This window comes from Ciona robusta, chromosome 4 (genome assembly GCF_009617815.1).
Source record: "Ciona robusta chromosome 4, ASM961781v2".
NCBI lineage: Eukaryota > Metazoa > Chordata > Ascidiacea > Phlebobranchia > Cionidae > Ciona > Ciona robusta.
In genome coordinates this window covers 7,593,477-7,613,951 of record NC_143238.1, presented here as the reverse complement: position 1 = coordinate 7,613,951, position 20,475 = coordinate 7,593,477, and the positions used below count along the sequence as shown (strand labels likewise).

General features: G+C 38.5%; 4 protein-coding genes across 4 annotated transcripts; 1 reads left to right on the top strand and 3 right to left on the bottom strand.

Annotated features, from left to right (window-relative positions):
• Positions 1-155: 155 nt before the first annotated feature.
• On the bottom strand, positions 156-9,999 carry LOC149737300 (uncharacterized). Its single transcript, XM_089876045.1, has 17 exons — positions 6,207-9,999; positions 5,377-5,588; positions 5,156-5,268; positions 4,775-5,099; positions 4,508-4,665; positions 4,191-4,405; positions 4,038-4,133; positions 3,701-3,781; positions 3,616-3,646; positions 3,459-3,559; positions 1,474-3,362; positions 1,312-1,421; positions 1,146-1,197; positions 733-1,087; positions 631-665; positions 438-572; positions 156-299 (listed from the first exon to the last, which is right to left on the bottom strand). The coding sequence occupies exons 1-17, from the start codon at positions 6,335-6,337 to the stop codon at positions 232-234; spliced, it is 4,107 nt and encodes a 1,368-aa protein (XP_089732171.1). The 5' UTR covers positions 6,338-9,999; the 3' UTR covers positions 156-231.
• A 198-nt stretch (positions 10,000-10,197) lies between these two features.
• LOC149737299 (dynein light chain 2, cytoplasmic) lies at positions 10,198-10,968 on the bottom strand. Its single transcript, XM_089876096.1, has 3 exons — positions 10,819-10,968; positions 10,652-10,737; positions 10,198-10,594 (listed from the first exon to the last, which is right to left on the bottom strand). The coding sequence occupies exons 2-3, from the start codon at positions 10,730-10,732 to the stop codon at positions 10,406-10,408; spliced, it is 270 nt and encodes an 89-aa protein (XP_089732222.1). The 5' UTR covers positions 10,733-10,737; positions 10,819-10,968; the 3' UTR covers positions 10,198-10,405.
• A 581-nt stretch (positions 10,969-11,549) lies between these two features.
• LOC149737298 (transcription factor GATA-3-like) lies at positions 11,550-16,142 on the bottom strand. Its single transcript, XM_089876069.1, has 5 exons — positions 15,637-16,142; positions 14,204-14,917; positions 13,871-14,016; positions 13,000-13,125; positions 11,550-12,135 (listed from the first exon to the last, which is right to left on the bottom strand). Exons 1-5 carry the CDS (start codon positions 15,869-15,871, stop codon positions 11,725-11,727), a joined length of 1,632 nt encoding a protein of 543 aa, XP_089732195.1. The 5' UTR covers positions 15,872-16,142; the 3' UTR covers positions 11,550-11,724.
• A 3,565-nt stretch (positions 16,143-19,707) lies between these two features.
• LOC149737297 (uncharacterized) lies at positions 19,708-20,165 on the top strand. Its single transcript, XM_089876097.1, has 3 exons — positions 19,708-19,789; positions 19,841-19,935; positions 19,985-20,165. Exons 1-3 carry the CDS (start codon positions 19,753-19,755, stop codon positions 20,075-20,077), a joined length of 225 nt encoding a protein of 74 aa, XP_089732223.1. The 5' UTR covers positions 19,708-19,752; the 3' UTR covers positions 20,078-20,165.
• Positions 20,166-20,475: the final 310 nt, after the last annotated feature.

Genomic DNA, 20,475 nt, shown 5'->3' with positions numbered 1-20,475 from the left:
ATCATACAGAAAAAACAATCGCCCACAAAGTTACATATGCAATAATTTGTAAGCGGGCACGAGGTGTATGAAACAGAACACCCGTGTTATATACATTTATTATAACCAAACTATCGTTGCCACGTTCAACCCACGAATAAACTGGAACAAGTTACTTAAAAGTTCAGACTTTTTATTTCGCTGAAACAACAAATAAACGAAATATCAACCCAGCCGCCAACATAGACATCTTCAATACTTGGGCCTCGTCCCCAAGAGAGGTCCTCGCAATACATTTGCCCCCCTCAAAGGAAAGTTCCCTGAAAACCACAAAGTTTATTTCCTTGAATACGCGAAGATCAAATTAATTAAAACAACGAAGAGAAGGAAATTGGCAACAAAACAACAGTCGTTAAAATACGGTTTGTGTGGTGACAACAGAAATATGTCATTGTTACCTCTTGGTCGGCCCACCACATAAGGTTGAACGATCGCTGGTTTCAGAAATCTAGGTTTCGTTTCTTGTTTTGGGGGAACCCCTGTTTGGGGATTCCAAACAGGGGGAATTCCAACTGGGTAAGCCATCGGAGTTTCTAAAATTATTATAAAAATTTAAATTAAAAATACACAAACAAAGAACTGATTGTTTACCTAATAGTGGAGTTCGCTGTCGTTGATTTCCAAATCTGGAGAAATAATATTATGACATCATCATTGTTTAATCACAACATCCATTATGACATCATTAATTACCTTATTGGAGGTCGTTGACCTCCTAGTGGTCGTGGAAACGTAGCTCGCATTCGACCGTGGGGTATCTGGTAGGGGGGTTCCCCACCTGGGAACCGGGGTTCACCTTTAAATGGGAATCTCGCTACCTGCAATGGGGGTTTCCTTTTCACATTTTCCTGAAATGGGGGTTTCCCACATTGAAATAGGGGTTCACCGCCTTGAAATGGGGGTTCCCCTCCTTGAAATAGGGGTTCCCCTCCTTGAAATAGGGGTTCCCCACCTTGAAATGGGGGTTCCCCACCTTGAAATGGGGGTTCCCCCCCTTGGAATGGGGGTTCCCTTGTGAACAAGGCTTCTCCAACCCCATATTCTCCACCTTAAAAAGAGAAATGTTTTCAACACAAACTTGGTTGGTCGGTTAAGTAAACACTGACCAGCGTTAACGTTGCCCTGGAAGTCAACGTGACTCGCTTCTTTTAACTCCTCCTGTGATGTAACAATGAAATTATTATACAACTATGACATCACAAACCATTAATATACAACTATGACATCACAAACCATTAATATACAACTATGACATCACAAACCATTATTCACCTGTAAAGATCGAGAGTTGCGAATATTTTCGAGACTTTTTTTAAGTTTGATTAAATCGACCTCAGCCAGTTTTGCTACTACGCCATCTTCTTGTTTAAATCCTCTGTGACCTAATAAAGCATGTATCAACAAAAATAATAACTTTAGTATGATATTTTTTACTTTCAGATTTTGTAAATGGTTTTTCTTCCTGACTCCTTGGTGACCTGTCACGACCTCTTGACCTTTCCTGATCTCTAAACGATCTTTCACGACCTCTTGACGACCTCTCACGACTCCTCCTTGAACTTTCACTTTTTGACAGTTTTTGACCCCGTGGTGACCTTTCACGATCTCTTGGTAACTTTTGACCCCGTGGTGACCTTTCACGGCCTCTAGGTGACCTTTCACGGCCTCTAGGTGACCTTTCACGGCCTCTAGGTGACCTTTGACCCCGTGGTGACCTTTTTCTTCTATCATCTGATTGGTCACTCCTCCGACCCTCCCCCCTCATTTTTGACCCGCCATCCAAAGGCTTGTCTATTTCAAATGAACCAACTTGCCCCATATTTTGATTATGTGAGGGGAAACCCCCTTTATCTTCAACTTTGAGGAACTTTTGGGAATTTCCCCACAAATTTTCCCCTGGCCTTATTGGAACATCTGATTTGGTAATTCCCCTTTTCTCATAATTTCCGCCCAAAGTGCTGGAATCCATTTTTAAAACTACCTTTTCTTGGGGAAATTCCCGAGACTGTTGTTGGGGAAATTCCCTAAATTGTTGTTTTGGGAAATTCCGGCTTTGTTGTTGGGAGAACTCCCGGTTTTGCTGTTGTGGAAATTCCCTGGGTTGTTGTTTGGGGAAATCCCGGGATTGCTGTTGAGGAAATTTCCCAGATTGCTGTTGCGGGTATTCCCGGTGTTGCTGTTGCGGGAATTCCCTGGGTTGTTGTTTGGGAAAATCCCGGGATTGCTGTTGAGGAAATTCCCCGGATTGCTGTTGTGGGAATTCCCGGTGTTGCTGTTGCGGGAATTCCCTGGGTTGTTGTTTGAGGAAATCCCGGGATTGCTGTTGAGGAAATTCCCCGAATTGCTGTTGCGGGTATTCCCGGTGTTGCTGTTGCGGGAATTCCCTGAGTTGTTGTTTGGGGAAATCCCGGGATTGCTGTTGAGGAAATTCCCCGGATTGCTGTTGTGGGAATTCCCGGTGTTGCTGTTGCGGGAATTCCCTGGGTTGTTGTTTGGGGAAATCCCGGGATTGCTGTTGAGGAAATTCCCCGGATTGCTGTTGCGGGTATTCCCGGTGTTGCTGTTGCGGGAATTCCCTGAGTTGTTGTTTGGGGAAATCCCGGGATTGCTGTTGAGGAAATTCCCCGGATTGCTGTTGCGGGAATTCCCAGTTTTGTTGTCGGCGGAAGTCCCGTGAATGCTGTTGGGGAAATTCTTGGTTTTGTTGTTGAGAAAATTCCTGGTTTTGTTGTTGGGGATATTCCCGGAATTGCTGTTGCGGGAATTCCCGCTGTTGCTGTTTGGGGAAATCCTGTGAATTTTGTTGGGAAATTTCCCGGGATTCCTGTTGGGGAAATTCCCGGTGTTGCTGTTGTGGAAATTCCCTGGAGTGCTGTTGGGGAAATTCCCGGTTTTGTTGCTGTGGATATTCCCGGGATTGCTGTTGGATAAATTCCCGGTGTTGCTGTTGGGGAAATTCCCTGGAGTGCTGTTGGGGAAATTTCCGGTTTTGTTGTTGGGGAAATTTCCTGGATTGCCGTTGGGGGGATTCCTGATTTTGTTGTTTGGGAAATTCCCTGCTTTGCTGTTGGGAAAATTCCTGGTGTTGCTGTTGGGAAAATTCACAGTTTTGTTGTTGCGGGAATTCCCGGTTTTGCTGTGGATTGTTTTGGGGGAATTCCGTGGATTGTTTTGGGGGAAATTCTCTCTGCTTTATTTCTGGGACAAATTTTTCATTCTTTCTAGATTTTGTGGGGAATCCCCAAGGTTGATCGTAGGAATTCCTATCTTTGGGCTTTTCCCCATCATGACTGTTAGCTTCACCATGTGGCGAACCCCACCAACTGTTAAAATAATTAAACATATTTCTATGTTTGTAAATTATATTTCTATGTTTGTTAATTATATTTCTATGTTTGTTAAATATATTTCTATGTTACCTTTCTTGAAAGTTTTTAACTTTTTTCGAACTTGGCCGAAATTTATTTTCTTCACTTGAATATTTCATTGTTTCATCGTAATAAACGTTCGATCCATTATTCTGCGGGGAGAAAATAACTAACTAACTTAAAACTCGATAAATATTAACGTTGTTACCTTCCTGTGCTTGCGGGGTGAATCTTCGGGGCTGGAAAACATTTAATTAATTTGAAACATCAAATACATTGTATCATCATAATACCCTTTGTGTATGCTCCATTGTTCATCGCCGTAGTTACTCGTAGACCAAGATTTCTTTGACGCCGAAATATTTTTGGTTTCCCTGCAAAACATAGAAATCAAATATATATTGCTGCCAGGTGTATTATAAGTGTGAAAGAGATCTTCTGGCAATTGTTGTCATATGTTGTTGCTGCCAGGTGTATTATACGTGTGAAAGAGATCTTCTGGCAATTGTTGTCATATGTTGTTGCTGCCAGGTGTATTATACGTGTGAAAGAGATCTTCTGGCAATTGTTGTCATATGTTGTCGCGGCCAGGTGTATTATAAGTGTGAAAGAGATCACCTGCAAACATACCATGATTTAGTCGGAGAGAAATTTCGTTCCGTTTGGTTTTTGTTCCCGCCTCGTCCAAGTTGTTGGTTGCTACGGTGACCTTTCTGCATCGCTTCACTGTGATGTCATAATCAGAGATTATGTTAGACGACACATCACAAAAACTTAACTCACATATTATATTCCTCCACAAGTTCTCTTGCATCGACCTCCTGTAGTTCAAGGTAGGTGATTTTATCAAACAAACCCTCTCTTGGGTCGGGTAAAGAAAAGTTAGCTTTCATATCAAGAACTGCCGTCTCGGGGACCTCCTTCCCCTCCTCGAGCGTACGTTGTTTGGATCGGCGAACCATATCGTTGTCACGGGGAACCAACACCATCGCGTTTATCTGGTAAATAATATTTATCGCCACGGTGAACTAAAACTAACTTCATCACGTTTATATAAAAAGTTTTTAATTTACACTGTATACAACATAGAAATAACATACGTTATATCCTTTCTCCCGATAAAGTTTTACTTTCCTTCTTCTCGCCGAAGAATAAACGTTCGTTTGGTCAAGAATTAAATTCCTTGGAAGTTCAGACGCTTTCTTGAGCAAAGCATTAAAACAATCGCTCGCTTGTTTTATCAAAACATCCCAACGACCTGCGTCATGGAACTATGGGTGAGTATACTGATGAAGCGACATTACCACAACCTCGAGTGATATTGTTACCCACCAACCCCATCCCTCATACAAAGCAAAACACGTTACCTCCAAAATTATTTTTCCTCGGCAACCCCATCACCCTCATCTTATCAATGATCGAGTCGGTTCCGAGAATGAAATATTTCTTGCTTGGATGAATTTTCTGGTAGTTGAGTGCCCACGTACTTTTACCCACCCCTGGCAACCCAACCATCATTATGACCTCACAATCGCTCTGTGACACGGGGGCTCGTACGCCCCCCACCAACCAATCACGCGGGGAATGCCCGATAAGTTTGAACCCAGGTTGTAACGAGAAGTAGGGGTGGGGTGATTGCCCAAAGTTGACATCAAGTCGGCAGTTCTTGGTGAGAATGTGGGGGAATAATGCCTGTTGTGATGTCATATTGTGTGATGTCATAATGCTGTTGTCATAAACATTATTACCTCATCTGTCATCCATCTAACTTTGAACGCGACCCCACAATATCTTCCGTTAACGCTGTATGATATTTCAACCCATCCGTTCTCCATGGACAAATAACAGCCAACAACATCTCCTGGAAAGTTGCGTTAAACACAATATAATGGAAATAGAAACAATATAATGGACATAGAAACAATATAATGGACATAGAAACAATATAATGGACATAGAAACAATATACCTTTTTCATATCTTCTGCCATAATTAGTAAACTTTCGATGCAACGACTTTTTCCCCGTTGACCCGAACCCGAATGAGTTTTTATCTTCACCAAGTTGTAACGTCGCATTGTCCGTCGACCAACCAACTCGTGCAACATGCGTGTCAGCAAACTCCTTGTTTGTTACATCACAGTACTCTGATATTTTAACTTCGAAGCAAACCTTTCCGCATCTGAGAACCAAAGGTTGAGATTTATAGAGTAGCGAAGATTAAATTAATTAAAACAATGTTTTCCTATTAATTGTAAGATGTCTTATTTAACATAACATTAATAGAGACACTCAGACATATAATGTCTCTTCTACTTTGTGTTTTACCGATATAATTATGTGTGTTTTTATTATAATTCTAACTGTTTGATTTTTTAATTATTTAATTTAAGATATTTATAAGCTTTGCTAAGTTTAAACAATGCGTGATTTACTTTCGGTTATTGACCATAATGAATGAATGTAACTTATTTATCCTCGCATGGTGGGACAACAACAGTCGTTATAACACGGGTGTTCTGTTTCATACACCTCGTTCCCCCTTACAAGTTACCACGTATGTATAGCTGATAATTTAGACAACCTATTAGTAACCACTGGGTTGAAGAAATAAATAATATGTGTCTTGCCTAGTAGTAATAGCATCGCTGAGAGCCCATGACCCCTGGGTGAGAGGGTTCATGCTAAGCAGAAAAATAAAATCCCTGTTAAAATTATTCTTGAAAATATTATTAGTTGAAGAACTTGCTGAAAGCGTCAACGTTGTTGGTGTTGAACCATGAAACAAAACAAAGTTCACCTTATTCCAAAGTTAGCTTTTGCCCCCGCCCACATGTATGAGAATCCATCATGGCTCAGTGGTGAGCAATTATATTCATTCACTTCAAGGTTGAGGTCACTTATATATTCATCAAGGATTACTTTTGCCATGTTTGTCGAGGCATAAAATATTTTGTTTAAAAAAACTTCAACAATTTCTTGCAGCTGGATGAAAGAAAATATTTATTTTCCAATAAACTGTTCTTCCACTTTTTCTTTTGTTGTAATATATGACATTTGTGGTTTTCAACTTTCCAATGTGAACTTGGTTGTGGCAATTTGTGTGTATGTTACACATAATGTGTTATATTAAGGAATTACTTTGTGTGTTTTTAGTTTAACAATAACTCTACAAGCTTCGAGCCGTTGTGGTTTAGTGCAGAAAACACTTTGAAACTTCCATCATTATTTTACTTCTTACTGCACAATATATTTGATGATTACTATTGTAACAATGGCAACATCACATGAGATATTTTCGGCGACAAACTAAAACACAGGGGAGGCAGGGATAGTTAGACACACAATCCTGTGAAACAAATCTAACTTATTGGTTGTAATGTTTACTGATTAATGCAGTGTAGAAAATTCCAGGGTTGGCCTGCCCGCCCAGGTTTGGTGCCCGCCCTGCCACCCCAGGTTTGGTGCCTGTGGCTTCCTTAAAATCATTGTTTTCAGAGTAAATTACAAATGTTGTTGTGTTTTTATAAATAAGCCGAAATTATATCATCCAATAAACCACAAACATTATTTCAGAAAGTTTTGCAGAGAAAACTTCGGCACAATTTAGTAATCATGTTTTCCAGAAGATCTAACATTACGCCTCTTAGCAACAACAAAATATATTCATCTTGTTTTATGTCTTGGATTAAAGGTTAAGCTTTCATAAAGAAGGCGTCAAAAGTCTGTTGTTACATCGCAATCATATATTGTGTTTACCTGAACATTTCTTTTGTTTTGTTCAAATACAACTCACTGTGTTACTGCGTAGAAGGTTTAACAGCCACACGCTTAACCAACGTTGTTTATCTATTCCATCGTTAGCGTGTTGTAATGATTGTCGTTTAATTCCCATCTTTTTTATATATCAATTTAAATATGTGTTAGGTTGTTTGTTATAAACAACAGCAACTTTCACTTAAAACATGAACCCTGCTTGTTGTCATCATAATATTAATGTTGTGGAAACTATTTTTCCAATACTTGCAGCTGCGGTGAAATGTGAACAGTGGCGAATTCAGGGGGCGAACAGGGTTAGCATTACCCCCCTGCTTGTTTGGAGTAGACATCTGGTTTGGCGAGTTGAGCAATATTTCCTAACAGCTCTGTATTTCCACTTGTTCAAATTGTGATGTGACACAAGCGTGGATTGGGGCGCAATATAGAAATGAATGTGTTGCATGTTATCTGAGTATGCTGACCCTACAAAGTTTGCCATGTGTAGCAAATGGTAATGGTGATGTACAATACAGACGCCACCTATTAGCAGACTTCAACAATTTTTCGAAAGTAATAATTTTGAAAAAATAATTCTTGTATTTGTAAGGCTTTTAGAAAAAACTTTTCCGATGTCTTTTCAAAGGTTGCTATACGTTTCGGTTAGCCGTTTCGTTCCATTAATAGTTACGAATTAGGCGTTTTCGCACCATCGTTCTGTGGGGATTAGAGCTCTATGTTCCTGCAGAAAAAAGACTTGATATCTGATGGTATGTATAACGTGGTGCAAAAACGCCAAATGTGAAAAATTCAGAAACTGATCATCTATGCAGAAATTACCCAATGATACAATTTTTGGTTATTTTACAGCTCATAATCCAACAAGGCTACTAATAAAGAGTCAATGAACAGGTTTATGTGGGAAAAATTACTTTTCCTATAAATAAAAAAAGATTCGAATTTCTAGGTTTGAAATAAAGTTTTCACACGAGAAACCATTGGTTTATAGCAATAAGTGCTCTTGCTTGAAACAAGAAAACAAACTTATTTTTTGCACATGTGTATTATTTTTACTGGTTCCTTTTTACTGAGTATGGGGTAATGTAGCTTTTGCATTTACCACCTTGGTGATAAAATTAGAATTTGATCTTTCCCATTGTAACCTGCCGGTTATGCACTAACAACAACTATTGTAAACAATCGTCCACAAGAACTTGGGAATAACTTCATAAAAGTTTTTCACTTGATTGTGGCTTCCTTCATTGTCACATCACAAACATAATTAAAAACAACATTATTAATCTACTGATGACAAATAATACCCGCATCCCACACTCTTAACATGTGGTTTCAGTTTATGCAAGAGTAAAATTGAACAAATTGTAATATTGTTTCCAGATGAATGTGTTTGAGCGTGTTATATAATGTCATAATCTAAATGCGTTGTATCACTTGTTTGGCTATTTTTATGGTGACAGCAAGTCAAAATATCCCAACCTCGTTCAATCTATATAGTGAAGTAATTATAGCAAGGGAACAATGCCCAGATAAATTGTGTCATATGTTTAATTTGGTCATCACAATATTACCAGTAATCATTTTTAAACAATGTTGTAAGATTACTACTGAGACCTGTACATTAGGTTTCTTTTTATAAAAGATAGGAAATAAACAGACACTCGATGTCTAAAGATAGTTTGTAATTTTGTTTTAAATTCTGATAAAACTCACGGCCTAAATTATATTTCTGGTTTTATCACTTTATTGTGGTGTAAGATCTTTCATGACTACATTCAACCTGATAAAGCCGAAAAGTCGTTTCTGAAGAAGTTTACCATTTTATCAGACTTATACAATGTCTAATGGCAACCCATTGTTTATTCTTTATATCGCACACCTCAATTTATTTTACATGGGACTATACAAAGAAGACGGAAAATTTTTTCCGCTAGAGGCGGTAATTATTTAAATTAAAAAATACGGAAAAACAAACAAAACAGCACTACAAAGTTTTAATAAGTGTAAAACAAATTAATTAAATAATAAAAATACCTTTCTAAATACATAAAACACTAGTAAGAACATATTTCCCACATTAGGTCGGTTATATACGCTCTTTCGTTGTGATTACTGTCGTCGAGTCTGTGGTGTAGCGGTTTGCGTGCAGTCGTAAACTCTCTTTGTTTCATTTTTACCGGGTTCGAGTCCCGCACAGTGGAATACTTTTTTTATTTTTATTTTTCAAGTTTTTTTTGTTTGACGAGTTTGGGGTTAGGAGTTGGGGGTTAGGGGTTAAGGGTTAAGGGTTAGGGGTTAGGGGTTAGGGGTTAGGGGTTAGTGTTAGGGGTTAGGGGTTTATATCTTATGTTTATAAACCGTGAAACTAACTGCTCCCCATAAAATAGAGAAACGAATTTGTTATCGCCTCCTAGCGGAAAAATTTTTCCGTCTTCTCTGTATAGCTCCATGTATTTATTTTTAGCTGGTTTCTAATTTTGATTCTTATCCCTGCTTATATTTCACAATTGTAAAAGTATTTTTATTTTATTAAATTTTAAACTGACATATTATACAAATTAAAATCCGATAGTATAAAAGATATAAAAACGAGATTGTCGCAAACTAAAGCGGGTTAGTTTAAGAAAATTAATCTACAAACTATTCGCACAATATTCGACAACGCCAAAACGTTCATTAAAAAACATCCTAAAAGAAAATGATAAAATTAATTTTAAACATAATATCAAAACATTACAGCCAATATCAACGTTAAACATCAAATTCGCAGCAACCGCGACTAACAGCGCCCCCATATTATGACGTCATAACATCGCGTTTCGAAGCGGGAACTTTAACGCTTCATAGAAATCTTAAGTTTGTTCATTTATCGGGGAGTGATTTAGTTTCAGTGTTGGTGCGGCCCCCAAATATACGAAAAAATAATTTATTTAAAATTGGGATGACTATTATTAAGATTACAAAATAAAACTCCAATATTATTTATTTCTGTCCAATAAATTTGAATAACATTTCAATAACTTTGCTACAAAACACTTTTATTTGCGATAAGTAGCTTTTTCTCAGCACCAGGTTCTTTATAACAGAAACATGCTGACAAAGTAGTTACATTATATTGGGCACCAAAATAGATCTAAAAATAAAATAAACATAAAAAATGTGAAGTTGTGCAGCCGGCAATATCAGAACTTTTGTGGTAAAAGTGAAATGCAGCAATTTGAATGTTTATCCAGATTTAAACAGCAGGACTGCTACTTGTCCAAGGTAGAAATAAATGAAATGCTTCGTTTCATGAGTTACATAACTTCCAAAGTTTCTGCCACAAATACAATGCCAGGTTGGGTTGTACTTTTTGTCAAACTCCTTTTTGATGTAAGCGGCAATATCTTTCTCAATGTTGTATTTCTCGAGTGCCTGATGAAACAAATAGTTATTATATTTCAATATAGATCCACAAATTCACCAACAAACCTGTGTAGCGCAATCGACAGCGTCTTGCTGCATGTCTTCCGCCATATCCGCATTCTTAATCACTGCTTTACGGTCCGACATGATTTCTGTAAAATATTATCGTTAAATTTAAATAAAAACATTTAAAAACACATAAATTAGCTTAAATACAAGAACACACAACTTACCTGCTTATGTTGGTCGGTTTGATCTGGAGTGATTTCAATATTTTCACAAACTTGGATTTATTAAGTTTGGCATAAACCGTTGCTAACAGAGACGACACCTTATTGGTTGTTACAAAAATGTTTACGCGCATGCCTTTATATGATTGGTTAATATTACTGAGTAGGAATAACCTCAAAGCAGACTGTGTGTATGACATAGAAAACATATATTATTAACCAACTAATTGAATAATGTATAAAAATAGACAATTTTTTTAAATTCTACAAATAAATAGATCAAAATTACAATAAATAAAGTATTTTTATGTTAATATTTATGCAAATTGACCTATATGTATCAGACTAGCCAACAAACGAGGCATCGTAACCCTATTTCTAACTTACTAAACTAATCAAATGTTTCTTCTACATATTTTGTATAAACAGACATCTCAAATAACGCTCTGTAACTAACACTTAAACTGAATGACTTGCATCTCGATGCAAACGTAACAATCCGGGTAAAGGGGGTCTATATGACGTCACAGATTCGCAGCGCAAGTACAGGCAGCTAATAAACCAAAAAATGTCTTTTAAACTTTTAAGGCTTGTTTTTTAACACCTGATGACGTAGTTGCTGACGTCACCTTCTACATCATCCACAACTCAAATATGACGTAGAAGTTTTAATCTTCTGCGTCATAAATGACAACCGCGACCGAATCGAAATCTTTGTTGAATACAAAAGCCAATTGGACGAGATACTCGCTTGTATTGCCTTGGTTACAGGTTAGTTGCACAACACACACAGTACGTAAGGAAAGAACTTAAGCGACATATTTGTACATCAATGTTTCGGAACTGTACGGCGTGAAATTAATGTTAAATATTTGTAGCACAGTAAGCGCATGCTGCAGTATTGGAGGGTCAGCCCATTGCGTGTACCATACTACTATGGTTTAAACTTAATGTTAGATTTGCCGACCCTGGTGCGGCAGGTGGTGTGGGGTGTGGGGGGTGCATGGTGTGGTGGGGGGGTGGGGGTAACATCGGATGATGGGAGTTGGCAAACCCAGCTGAACCAGCAGTTAGGTGATGTGCCATATGTGGATGGTGATGCGGGTGAACGCCACCGAACGTGTGCATCTGCCCGAACTGACCGGAATAGGCGGCCGCCGCTGCCGCTGCTGCCCCGAAACCGCTCGACCCGTCAAAGAATTTGAAATTGGTCGCGTCGAATCTCGGGTCCCTACATACAGATGATTTTTTCAGCTTCGTAGAAATCTTCCGGTTCCTGGTTTGGATCCCTTCTTTCTTCATGGTCAGCGGACGATTCACCTGAATTGGTGAAATAATTAATTTTACGTTCAACATAATTTAATTTAATTTAAAACAATATTTTTTGTTAAATCCTAATTCACGGGTTTGGCAGTTAAGCTTATATTTCGAATCTTGGCTTAAATATTTTGTTTTGAATACGAATGTTTATTACCCTTGCCTTGTTATTGTGGTTACATTGAAGTATTTTTATAAAATATCCCCGTTTTAGCTTTTTTTATTTGTCAACACTTTTATTCTTTCAAAAAAATTAAACAGCGAATAATATTAAAGCAATTTATATTGTCTCGTAAGTTTAACAGAAGTTTAACATTTTAATAATAAAATAATTGTTTGACAATGGTGATACTTTGGGGAGTTAACATAGAGGTCATGATAACATAAAAATCTTATTGAGGTAAATAATAAATATCTTATAAAATAAAATATTAACAAGCCGCGCAAACCTTTCTTCAAACCTAAACAAGTTTAACAGCCGCGCTTTTATATTTGCCACTTTTACTCAAAGTAGTTTTTACCCGTAGCGTATTTTAATAACTGTTGTTTTGCTGCTAATTCTCTTTTCTTTGTTGCTTTAATTAAGTTGATCTTCGTTATCGTATTCGAGTGTTAAATAGGTTATATTATGACTGGCGGTGCAAATATTTACATTTACTCTGTGTTTGTTACGAAACAATGACGTAACAATGAACTTTCGCTTCAGGCGCCATTTTGTTTCCGGTGGCGGTAACAGCGACACCACGAGGAAAAACATTATACGTAACAAACCTATTTCTAGAATACACGTTTCATACCAAACATAAACACTTGTGACGTAACAATATGAATTATCCCGATTAAATACGCGACACCAACCCAACTTACCCCGTGCAGTTTGAAGTACAATCCACACGCGTTACACACCGGATCCCCGCTTGCATTTCTTCGCCACAAGGTGGTGGTAGTGGTCGAACAATTTGAACAACTCGTTCCGGCTCGTCGCGCCGCAGACTTAAAACAAAATGGAAGATTGAAACAATCCAGTGATTATGACGAAGAAAACAACTATAATACAAACTAAAAGTTTTTATGACGTCATAAATACTGTCTGTCAAAGTATAGTGGCGTCATCGTGACGTAATGCTTATATTTTAAAAATGGTAAATAAAATAATTCGCGTCAACCGCCATATTTGGAAGCCATTGTTACAAATTCTTACGAAACAATTAAGTTTTCACTTTCCATTATCACCCTGTGTTACGTCACAATTAAAATATTTGTTAAACTTTAATTTTGTTAAAAATTCTTGAATCTACCGAGTGATCTCGGTCTGTGACGTCACTGACATGTATCGACCGTAAGAAGCACCACTATGACGTGATAAACATCTATTGTCTTTGATGAAAGACGTTCTAGCTTTATTAATGGTTAGTCATATGGCTTGTGCATTGTGTCATTAGTTACATTGTGATGTCATAAGTTACATTGTGATGTCATAAAGCGTGACAATCCGGACAATCAAGTTGTCGAATTAAAGTTAAAATGTCATCGATTGTCAACAATGAAACATCGCGTTTCATCGCGACTATATAAGCGAACGCGATGATCGACGCAAGGTGAAACAAACAACACGAAATATGGAATGCACCACATTATGACGTCATAGTGTCCGTGATTGGACCATCATTGTTTACGTCATAGTAGACGTTGTGGCACCTCATCGAGCGCGATCCAACAAACATATAAGGGAACTTACCAATCGTTTCTTGGGTTTGATAAGCGGTCGGTTTTGTCCATTCATTTTATGGTAGAGACCACACGCGTTACAAAGATAATGTCCCGTGCCATCTCGACGCCATAATGGAGTTGCTGTCGCTCCACAGTTAACACATTCGCGACCCTCTGTAATATAAATATGTCGATAACTAATGTAGGTATAGACCATGCATTTATTAAAAGCGTGTTTTAACGATTGTCACTTTGTCGCTATACCGTTTTTTGCATTAAATATTCTCTAATCTTCGCTACCATAATCGAACAGGCAAATAAAGGTATTATGAAACAATAATTATTGTTACGTCATAATCACCTGTGCTTGATCGGTTCTTTGGCTTCGATTTTCCATTGTTTGAGTATGATGACGTCACCTTGCCTGACTCTCCAGCGTTCGGGTAAGATGTACCCGTAACCGGGTATTCCCCCACGCTGGGTGAGATGTAGGGGTAAGTTGGGTGGGGCATGATGGAACATGATGTGACGTCATTGCAGACTGGGATGTCAGGTTTGGAGGATTGTCGATGATAAATTTGGTGGCAATCCATGGAAGGACTAGGTTGTGGAGGTCGATTATGGGGGGGAGCCCGCACAGGGGGGGTACCGCTAGATGGCGTGAGGGAGGGGTCATCATCTTTAGGTGGGGTCGGGAAGACGTGGAACGCTTTCGAGGTCGCGGGTTCGGTGGTTTCACATCCAATGTTAGAAGCGCATGGTCTTCCTACGTCATCACAATCTTCCCTGGAGGTGGTTCCCCCTTCCTCTGTCTTCACCAATGATGGCGGAGGGTAAACGTACCTGGAGAACTCGGTATCTTTACTCGGTGGCGCATTCCATATGTTAGGACGATGCGATGAAATACTCGGGGTTTGTAGTGGTCCGAACACCGAGGACTTCGGTACAGATGATCCTAACCATGTAGGTAAGCCACCCCCAGCCCCTGGTGATACATGCGGGTGATTCTGATGGTGAAAATGTGACGATCTTACTGCACATGATCTTTCAGCTTCCACACGAGCAACTGCTGCAGCTGAACCAAAATATGTTTCATAAGAATTCACGAAACGAGAACTCTCCCTGTCCTGCATCGCAAACAACCCAATTGAACGACTCCTTTCCTGCCGTTTGCATTTAAACCTGACCGCCTTTTTCGCGGCTTTGACAATCATTATTGGGAACCATATGCATTATTACGTCATACTGGATTACAAACAGCATTGTTTTAGCACAATTGTTCGCGCGTCGCAAGCGCAGGGTGCGTTAATGTTATTTCATTAATTAGAAGGGTCTGTGTCAAAGGGTTAAAGATAGCAATCTACTTTGCCGCGCAGCTTCTTAAAGAAATAAATCGTCAAACTCTGAGAAGGATCTTCAATAATTCATCTGGTTTGCGTTGAATGCCCTTGCGTGTAATGCACTTCAACTACTGGATCTAAATATGAAAATATCCCAGCATTTCGGCTCCGTATGTTTTGATAACGTATCGTCGACACCGATGTTCAAATTGCTTGCTTGGTTCGTTTTAGTTTCAACGACGGTCATGGCAAATTATCTACAACCCCCTGAAGGCTTAACAATCGCGCTGTATGACGGCTGCGCGAAAATCGCTTTTTAACCTCATAGACGCCCAAATATTTCATCCACCATTGTTGGCCAACAATACATGATCTATACATCACAATACCCACCTATGACGTAGCACGTGACGTCATAATGTAGTTATATTATTTTTATAATAATAAAACTCACCGTTGAGCGTTCTTTGATGAGCTCTGTATTGCAATCCATAATAACCACTTTGTCCATCTATATGGTGGAGGTAAGCGTCCATATCTTCTCGGTACCCCGTGTCCATATATGGAGGTATACCATGGCCCCCTCCACTAGATGCAAATGACCCCGCACACGTCACTTCCGGGTGGTGGGATGACGTCATAGTGGGGTGATGAAACCATCGATGTTGCTCGCTACTTGTTGGCATCATACTCACTATTATGACGTAACAATACCCTATAGATTCTGTAATCAGAAAACGTCATAATCGACATTGTCTAAAACGTCGCGCGAAAAAATGGCGGCGATCACGAACATTGAGCGTGGAAGTGAAACTGAAACAATTTCAAGCATATTTTATTTTTAAAGGTATATTTTTAGTTCTAAATTATCGTTTGTTTTGTTTACTATACGATTGTGACGTAATAATCATAAAATCGTAACAATATGGCGATGCAGCGCAACGCGTTTCGATAACTTGGATATTACGTCATATTTCCACCATTCATACGTCACAAACTAATTCTATTTGAGTAATATTTATAAACTTTGCAAATTATTTCGGTTTTAACTTAAATTTTAACAAAATAGAAATAAAAATTAAAATAAAACTTTAAAAAAACGATCATAAAATCTATGACATCTCTATCTGAAACTTTCCGGAACTGAAATTAGAAATAATTAACTAAATAAAAGCAACTTTCCCCCAAACAGCAAAGACCCCTACACACCTGAAGCCGCCGTCGTCTAACCTGATGCAACAAACCGAGACGATCGAACTCTCGCCTTATTTTCGACGCTTTTTTTCCACCAAACCAAAACGTCGCCATATTGCTAAGCTATTTAATCGGCAAAATGAAAGATTTCATAAAACATTAAAACTTTGCGAAAAGTATTAAAAATAAACGAAGAAAAACTACTTTCTAATTCCCTAGTTTTGCAATCTTGTTAAAAACTCTTGAAAATTAAAATATTATAATCTCAAATTCTCGACAAATATTCGTTTAAACTTTGATTGTGATTAAACAAAGTAACAAAAGTTCGGGTTCGACGTAACAATTGTAATTTGTGACGTAACAATCGTAATTTGACGTTTGTTGACTTTCGCGCGTTATCTTTACAGTTTTGTTACGCAACAATTACCGTCAATTGTTTAACCGATTTGAGACATTATGACATCACAGAGCCGTCAATCGGCAAACAAACGATCCAAAAGTTTCAGAATTTGTGGAAAATGAACCGAAAAGTCGCGAAATATTAAAAGCTGGAAATAATTTGATGAAAACTTCTTAAAAACAAAACCTTCGCCCAGGGCAAAGTGACCAGGGGTGGATGGTTGGTGTTTGTTGAGTAAATGCGGCGGTCGCTTCACATCTTATAACAAATGTCAACATAGAATAATCGACGTTGAAATTAAGGGGAACATTAAGCGATCGCGGAATATTCGACGCTTGTTGTTACGTCACAAGCGACAAAGTTACTCGCAATATATCTCATTGTTTCGCAACAAAACTATAATGACGTAACAATTCACCTACTTTCTGTATGAATATTACGTCACAATGGTAAGAAAGTGGTTCATTCAACCATCTGTATTGTGACGTAATAATGTGATTTATCATCGACGACACAGGAATCATTGTTACGTCACAATCACTGAACAATCCACAGGAATCAAAGCTGAAGCGTCGATTTGCGAAAACGCGACAAAAACTTTTCATAAAATCATCAAACACGCAATTATTGACGCAATTAAACCAAGTGTTACGTCACAATATGCTTGCTTATTGCGTAATATTATGACGTAAACCCTTCCAAACAATGAACGTTTGTGACGTAATAATGTCAAATTGTATTTTTCGAGTAATGTATTCTAGAAACTAATTTGAACATTTTGTTGGAAATCGATCTCAGGCTTCGATATTTTGTCTGCATTTAGTGGAACTTGATACATAATGGGGGTTTATGACGTAACAATACCCGACGCTATTATAGCGACGTCGCGCAAATATGGCGGCGGAATTTCTTCGGCAATAAATTCAATTATTTTTTATTTTAAATAAAATTTTGACAAAATATCCGAAGCACAGATACCATTAGGACGTAACAAACGAATTGAAAGCGAACGCCGCGATTTTTGAAATTTGAATTTTAATCAAACAGGGAAAAAGTTGATTTTCAAGGTTGATTATGGAAGTCAATATTCGTTGGTGGGTGATTTGTTAAATTATGGAAGGTCGCCGTGGTTTGGATGGTTGGGAGGTTTATGGGGGGTTGGGGGTGTGTGGGAGGCGTGGAGATGGAAACTAATTTATAAACATCTTATTTTGACATCATAATCACTTATTGTGACGTCAAAATAACAAAGAAATCGTCGCGTTGCATCGCGTTCATTGTCGCGTACAGAGGACATTGATTGATGACGTAACAATGCAGATAACAATGAACGACAATGGCTTCTGTTGCTGCAACGATTGTGACGTAATAATGCGATGTATAGTTGCATTAATACGTCACAATATGCTACATGATTGTTACCGAACAGTTGACATAAACCCGAACATGCGACGTCGAGATAATAAGAACTTTTTACGTCACAAACGAAATAAATAAACCATAGAAAAGTAATGTTTCGAATTTGGATTTGTAACAATTGTTGTTGTTACGTCATAATGCAGATTCCCACGCAACAATCAGAATTCTCGGATTGGACTTTCGTTGTTTGTAGTGGTCACGTGAAGATACGGTTGGCTGCGCACGAGTGCAGCGTTTGAAGATTGTTACGTCACAGGCGCCCAGTGCATTCCGGAACCAAGAGGGCGAATCGTTGAATCGCTACTGGACGCCATAAAACAATGGCCATTATAAAACAATGGGTCAAATATTGGTTCATAAACGTTTGGGTACTTGGGGGGGAGGGGTTAAAGGTTGGGGGGTGGGGGGTAGTGTCGTTGACCAGGGGGGTTGGGGGGTTGAATATCAAAGATGGCGGTACTTTACTAATTACCTCAAATATTTTAATTACCGACCAAACTCCTATGACGCTAAAGCGACAAAATGGCGCCGAACTCATTGTGACGTAGCCCCTCTTTACAGAAGCACGATTGTGACGACACAATAAAAGCTGGAATGATGGATCGAAGTATTTTCATTCTTGTTCGAAAACGCGATAGTTAAACAAACGAACAACCGTAGTGTTCGATATTTAAACGTAAATAAATATCCTCGTATACGTTGCAACTTACCACAACTCGTAAGGCAGACAACTCTCGTTTTACAGATGTCGTGACGTCACTATGACGTCATGAACGCTACCAACGCTACCAGCTTGACCCTGAGGTGACCCTGCGTTGCATGAAACACGATCAAACTAAACTTAAGAATTTTGTTTGAAGCGTTAATTCCGTACATGAGATTTTATCTTCCGTAGGTAAATGGCCACGGCGTGATGCTAACACGTAAATGCTTTTGCGGGGTCGACTCTTAGCGCTGTAATGGGGGCGTGTGGTTGGGTTGAAGGCTCCGCTCATGATAACGCGAGAAAATCTTCCGATAAGTCGGATTTGAACCCAACACAAATAAACCCTTGTCGAGTGGTCGTCAGCCTTCTATCGCGTAAACAATGGTGATGATGACGACATAATGGTTACGGTGATGGAACAAACGAATAGCGACAGGACGCGAGACGTAGAAGCGCTTGCAAAACATGGCCAATAAATATTTGAGCTATAACATAGGAAAGTCACTTTACTGAAAATAATCGCCTGAAATTGCACTTTACAAATAATATTGAATTACAAATACGACTTAGCTGTATACATATATGGTTGCAAGGTACACAATCCACTGTAATAAAATGTCATCCTACCCTAATCCCCGATATTATATTCATATCTCCCGATCTACCCAAACAATTTGCTCAGCGCTTAAAACATTTTAATGCCAACCTTTCAATTTCTCCCCAAATAAAACTTAAAATATTTATAAATATAAGATTTCTGTGCATGTTTTGATTTATACGCATCCCTATGACGTCACAATCAAAACTTTTTTGACCAAAAGTTTAAAAATTTTGAACAAATTTTGACAAATATGACGTCAAGATTCAACAAATCAGGGATTCCCGAAGGTTTTGAAACAAAAATAAGATTAAACTCAAAATAACCGAAGTTTTTAACAGGAATCCAAGATCTACTGAATGAGATTGGCTGCCAAGTTTTGCGACAACAACCCAAAGATATTGTAACTTTTATCTCACAACTTCTTAACAAACTGGTAAGGCGTAACTTAACTGGTCGAAAAAAATTAATTTAAACATTTGAAGGTCGCAGTTCGAGATGGCAAAGCCGAAAGTAAAAGTGATTTATCAGCTTTGCAGGAAAATATACCAAGCTCATTATCACGAAAAACATTGTAACAACTTAGATGTTAAATAAAAATAATTTCACAAAATCAAAAACTAATTTTGCAACATTAAGAAACAAAAACTTAAAAGTAAAAAATTCGTGCCGTGTTTTGTGTTGGTTTAGTGCAAGCAGTCGGATTGAACGCGTTTAACTGACCGCAGATGAAAGTCGCCGCTGTTTCAAATTTGTAACACGGATCTTGGCAGTTCTAGTGGCCGGGGTTAGGGGGGGTGGGTTTGTTTGTATAGTCCGCGCTGACGGTCGGTTAGGTGTGTAGACGGGGTTAGGGGTGAACGGTTAATTTACTGAACATACAACGGTGGCGCTGGAGTTAATACCAGGTGTTGACAGACATACAACCTTAAACAGAGGGTAAAACTTGTATTTGTTTAATTTATTTAAATATTAA

What these genes read in the sequence shown, in the direction of transcription:
- LOC149737300 (XM_089876045.1), bottom strand. Translation starts at nt 6,337, where the DNA reads ATGGCAAAAGTAATCCTTGATGAATATATAAGTGACCTCAACCTTGAA. An exon ending in ATCGGGAGAAAGGATATAAC is followed by an intron (nt 4,406 to 4,507) that starts GTATGTTATTTC and finishes ATTATTTACCAG; the next exon opens with ATAAACGCGATGGTGTTGGT. An exon ending in CACCCCGCAAGCACAGGAAG is followed by an intron (nt 3,560 to 3,615) that starts GTAACAACGTTA and finishes TTCTCCCCGCAG; the next exon opens with AATAATGGATCGAACGTTTA.
- LOC149737299 (XM_089876096.1), bottom strand. Translation starts at nt 10,732, where the DNA reads ATGTCGGACCGTAAAGCAGTGATTAAGAATGCGGATATGGCGGAAGAC. An exon ending in CTGTCGATTGCGCTACACAG is followed by an intron (nt 10,595 to 10,651) that starts GTTTGTTGGTGA and finishes TTGTTTCATCAG; the next exon opens with GCACTCGAGAAATACAACAT.
- LOC149737298 (XM_089876069.1), bottom strand. Translation starts at nt 15,871, where the DNA reads ATGATGCCAACAAGTAGCGAGCAACATCGATGGTTTCATCACCCCACT. An exon ending in AAAGAACCGATCAAGCACAG is followed by an intron (nt 14,017 to 14,203) that starts GTGATTATGACG and finishes TTTATATTACAG; the next exon opens with AGGGTCGCGAATGTGTTAAC. An exon ending in TCAAACCCAAGAAACGATTG is followed by an intron (nt 13,126 to 13,870) that starts GTAAGTTCCCTT and finishes TTTTGTTTTAAG; the next exon opens with TCTGCGGCGCGACGAGCCGG.
- LOC149737297 (XM_089876097.1), top strand. Translation starts at nt 19,753, where the DNA reads ATGACGTCAAGATTCAACAAATCAGGGATTCCCGAAG. An exon ending in CAAATCAGGGATTCCCGAAG is followed by an intron (nt 19,790 to 19,840) that starts GTTTTGAAACAA and finishes AGTTTTTAACAG; the next exon opens with GAATCCAAGATCTACTGAAT. An exon ending in CACAACTTCTTAACAAACTG is followed by an intron (nt 19,936 to 19,984) that starts GTAAGGCGTAAC and finishes AAACATTTGAAG; the next exon opens with GTCGCAGTTCGAGATGGCAA.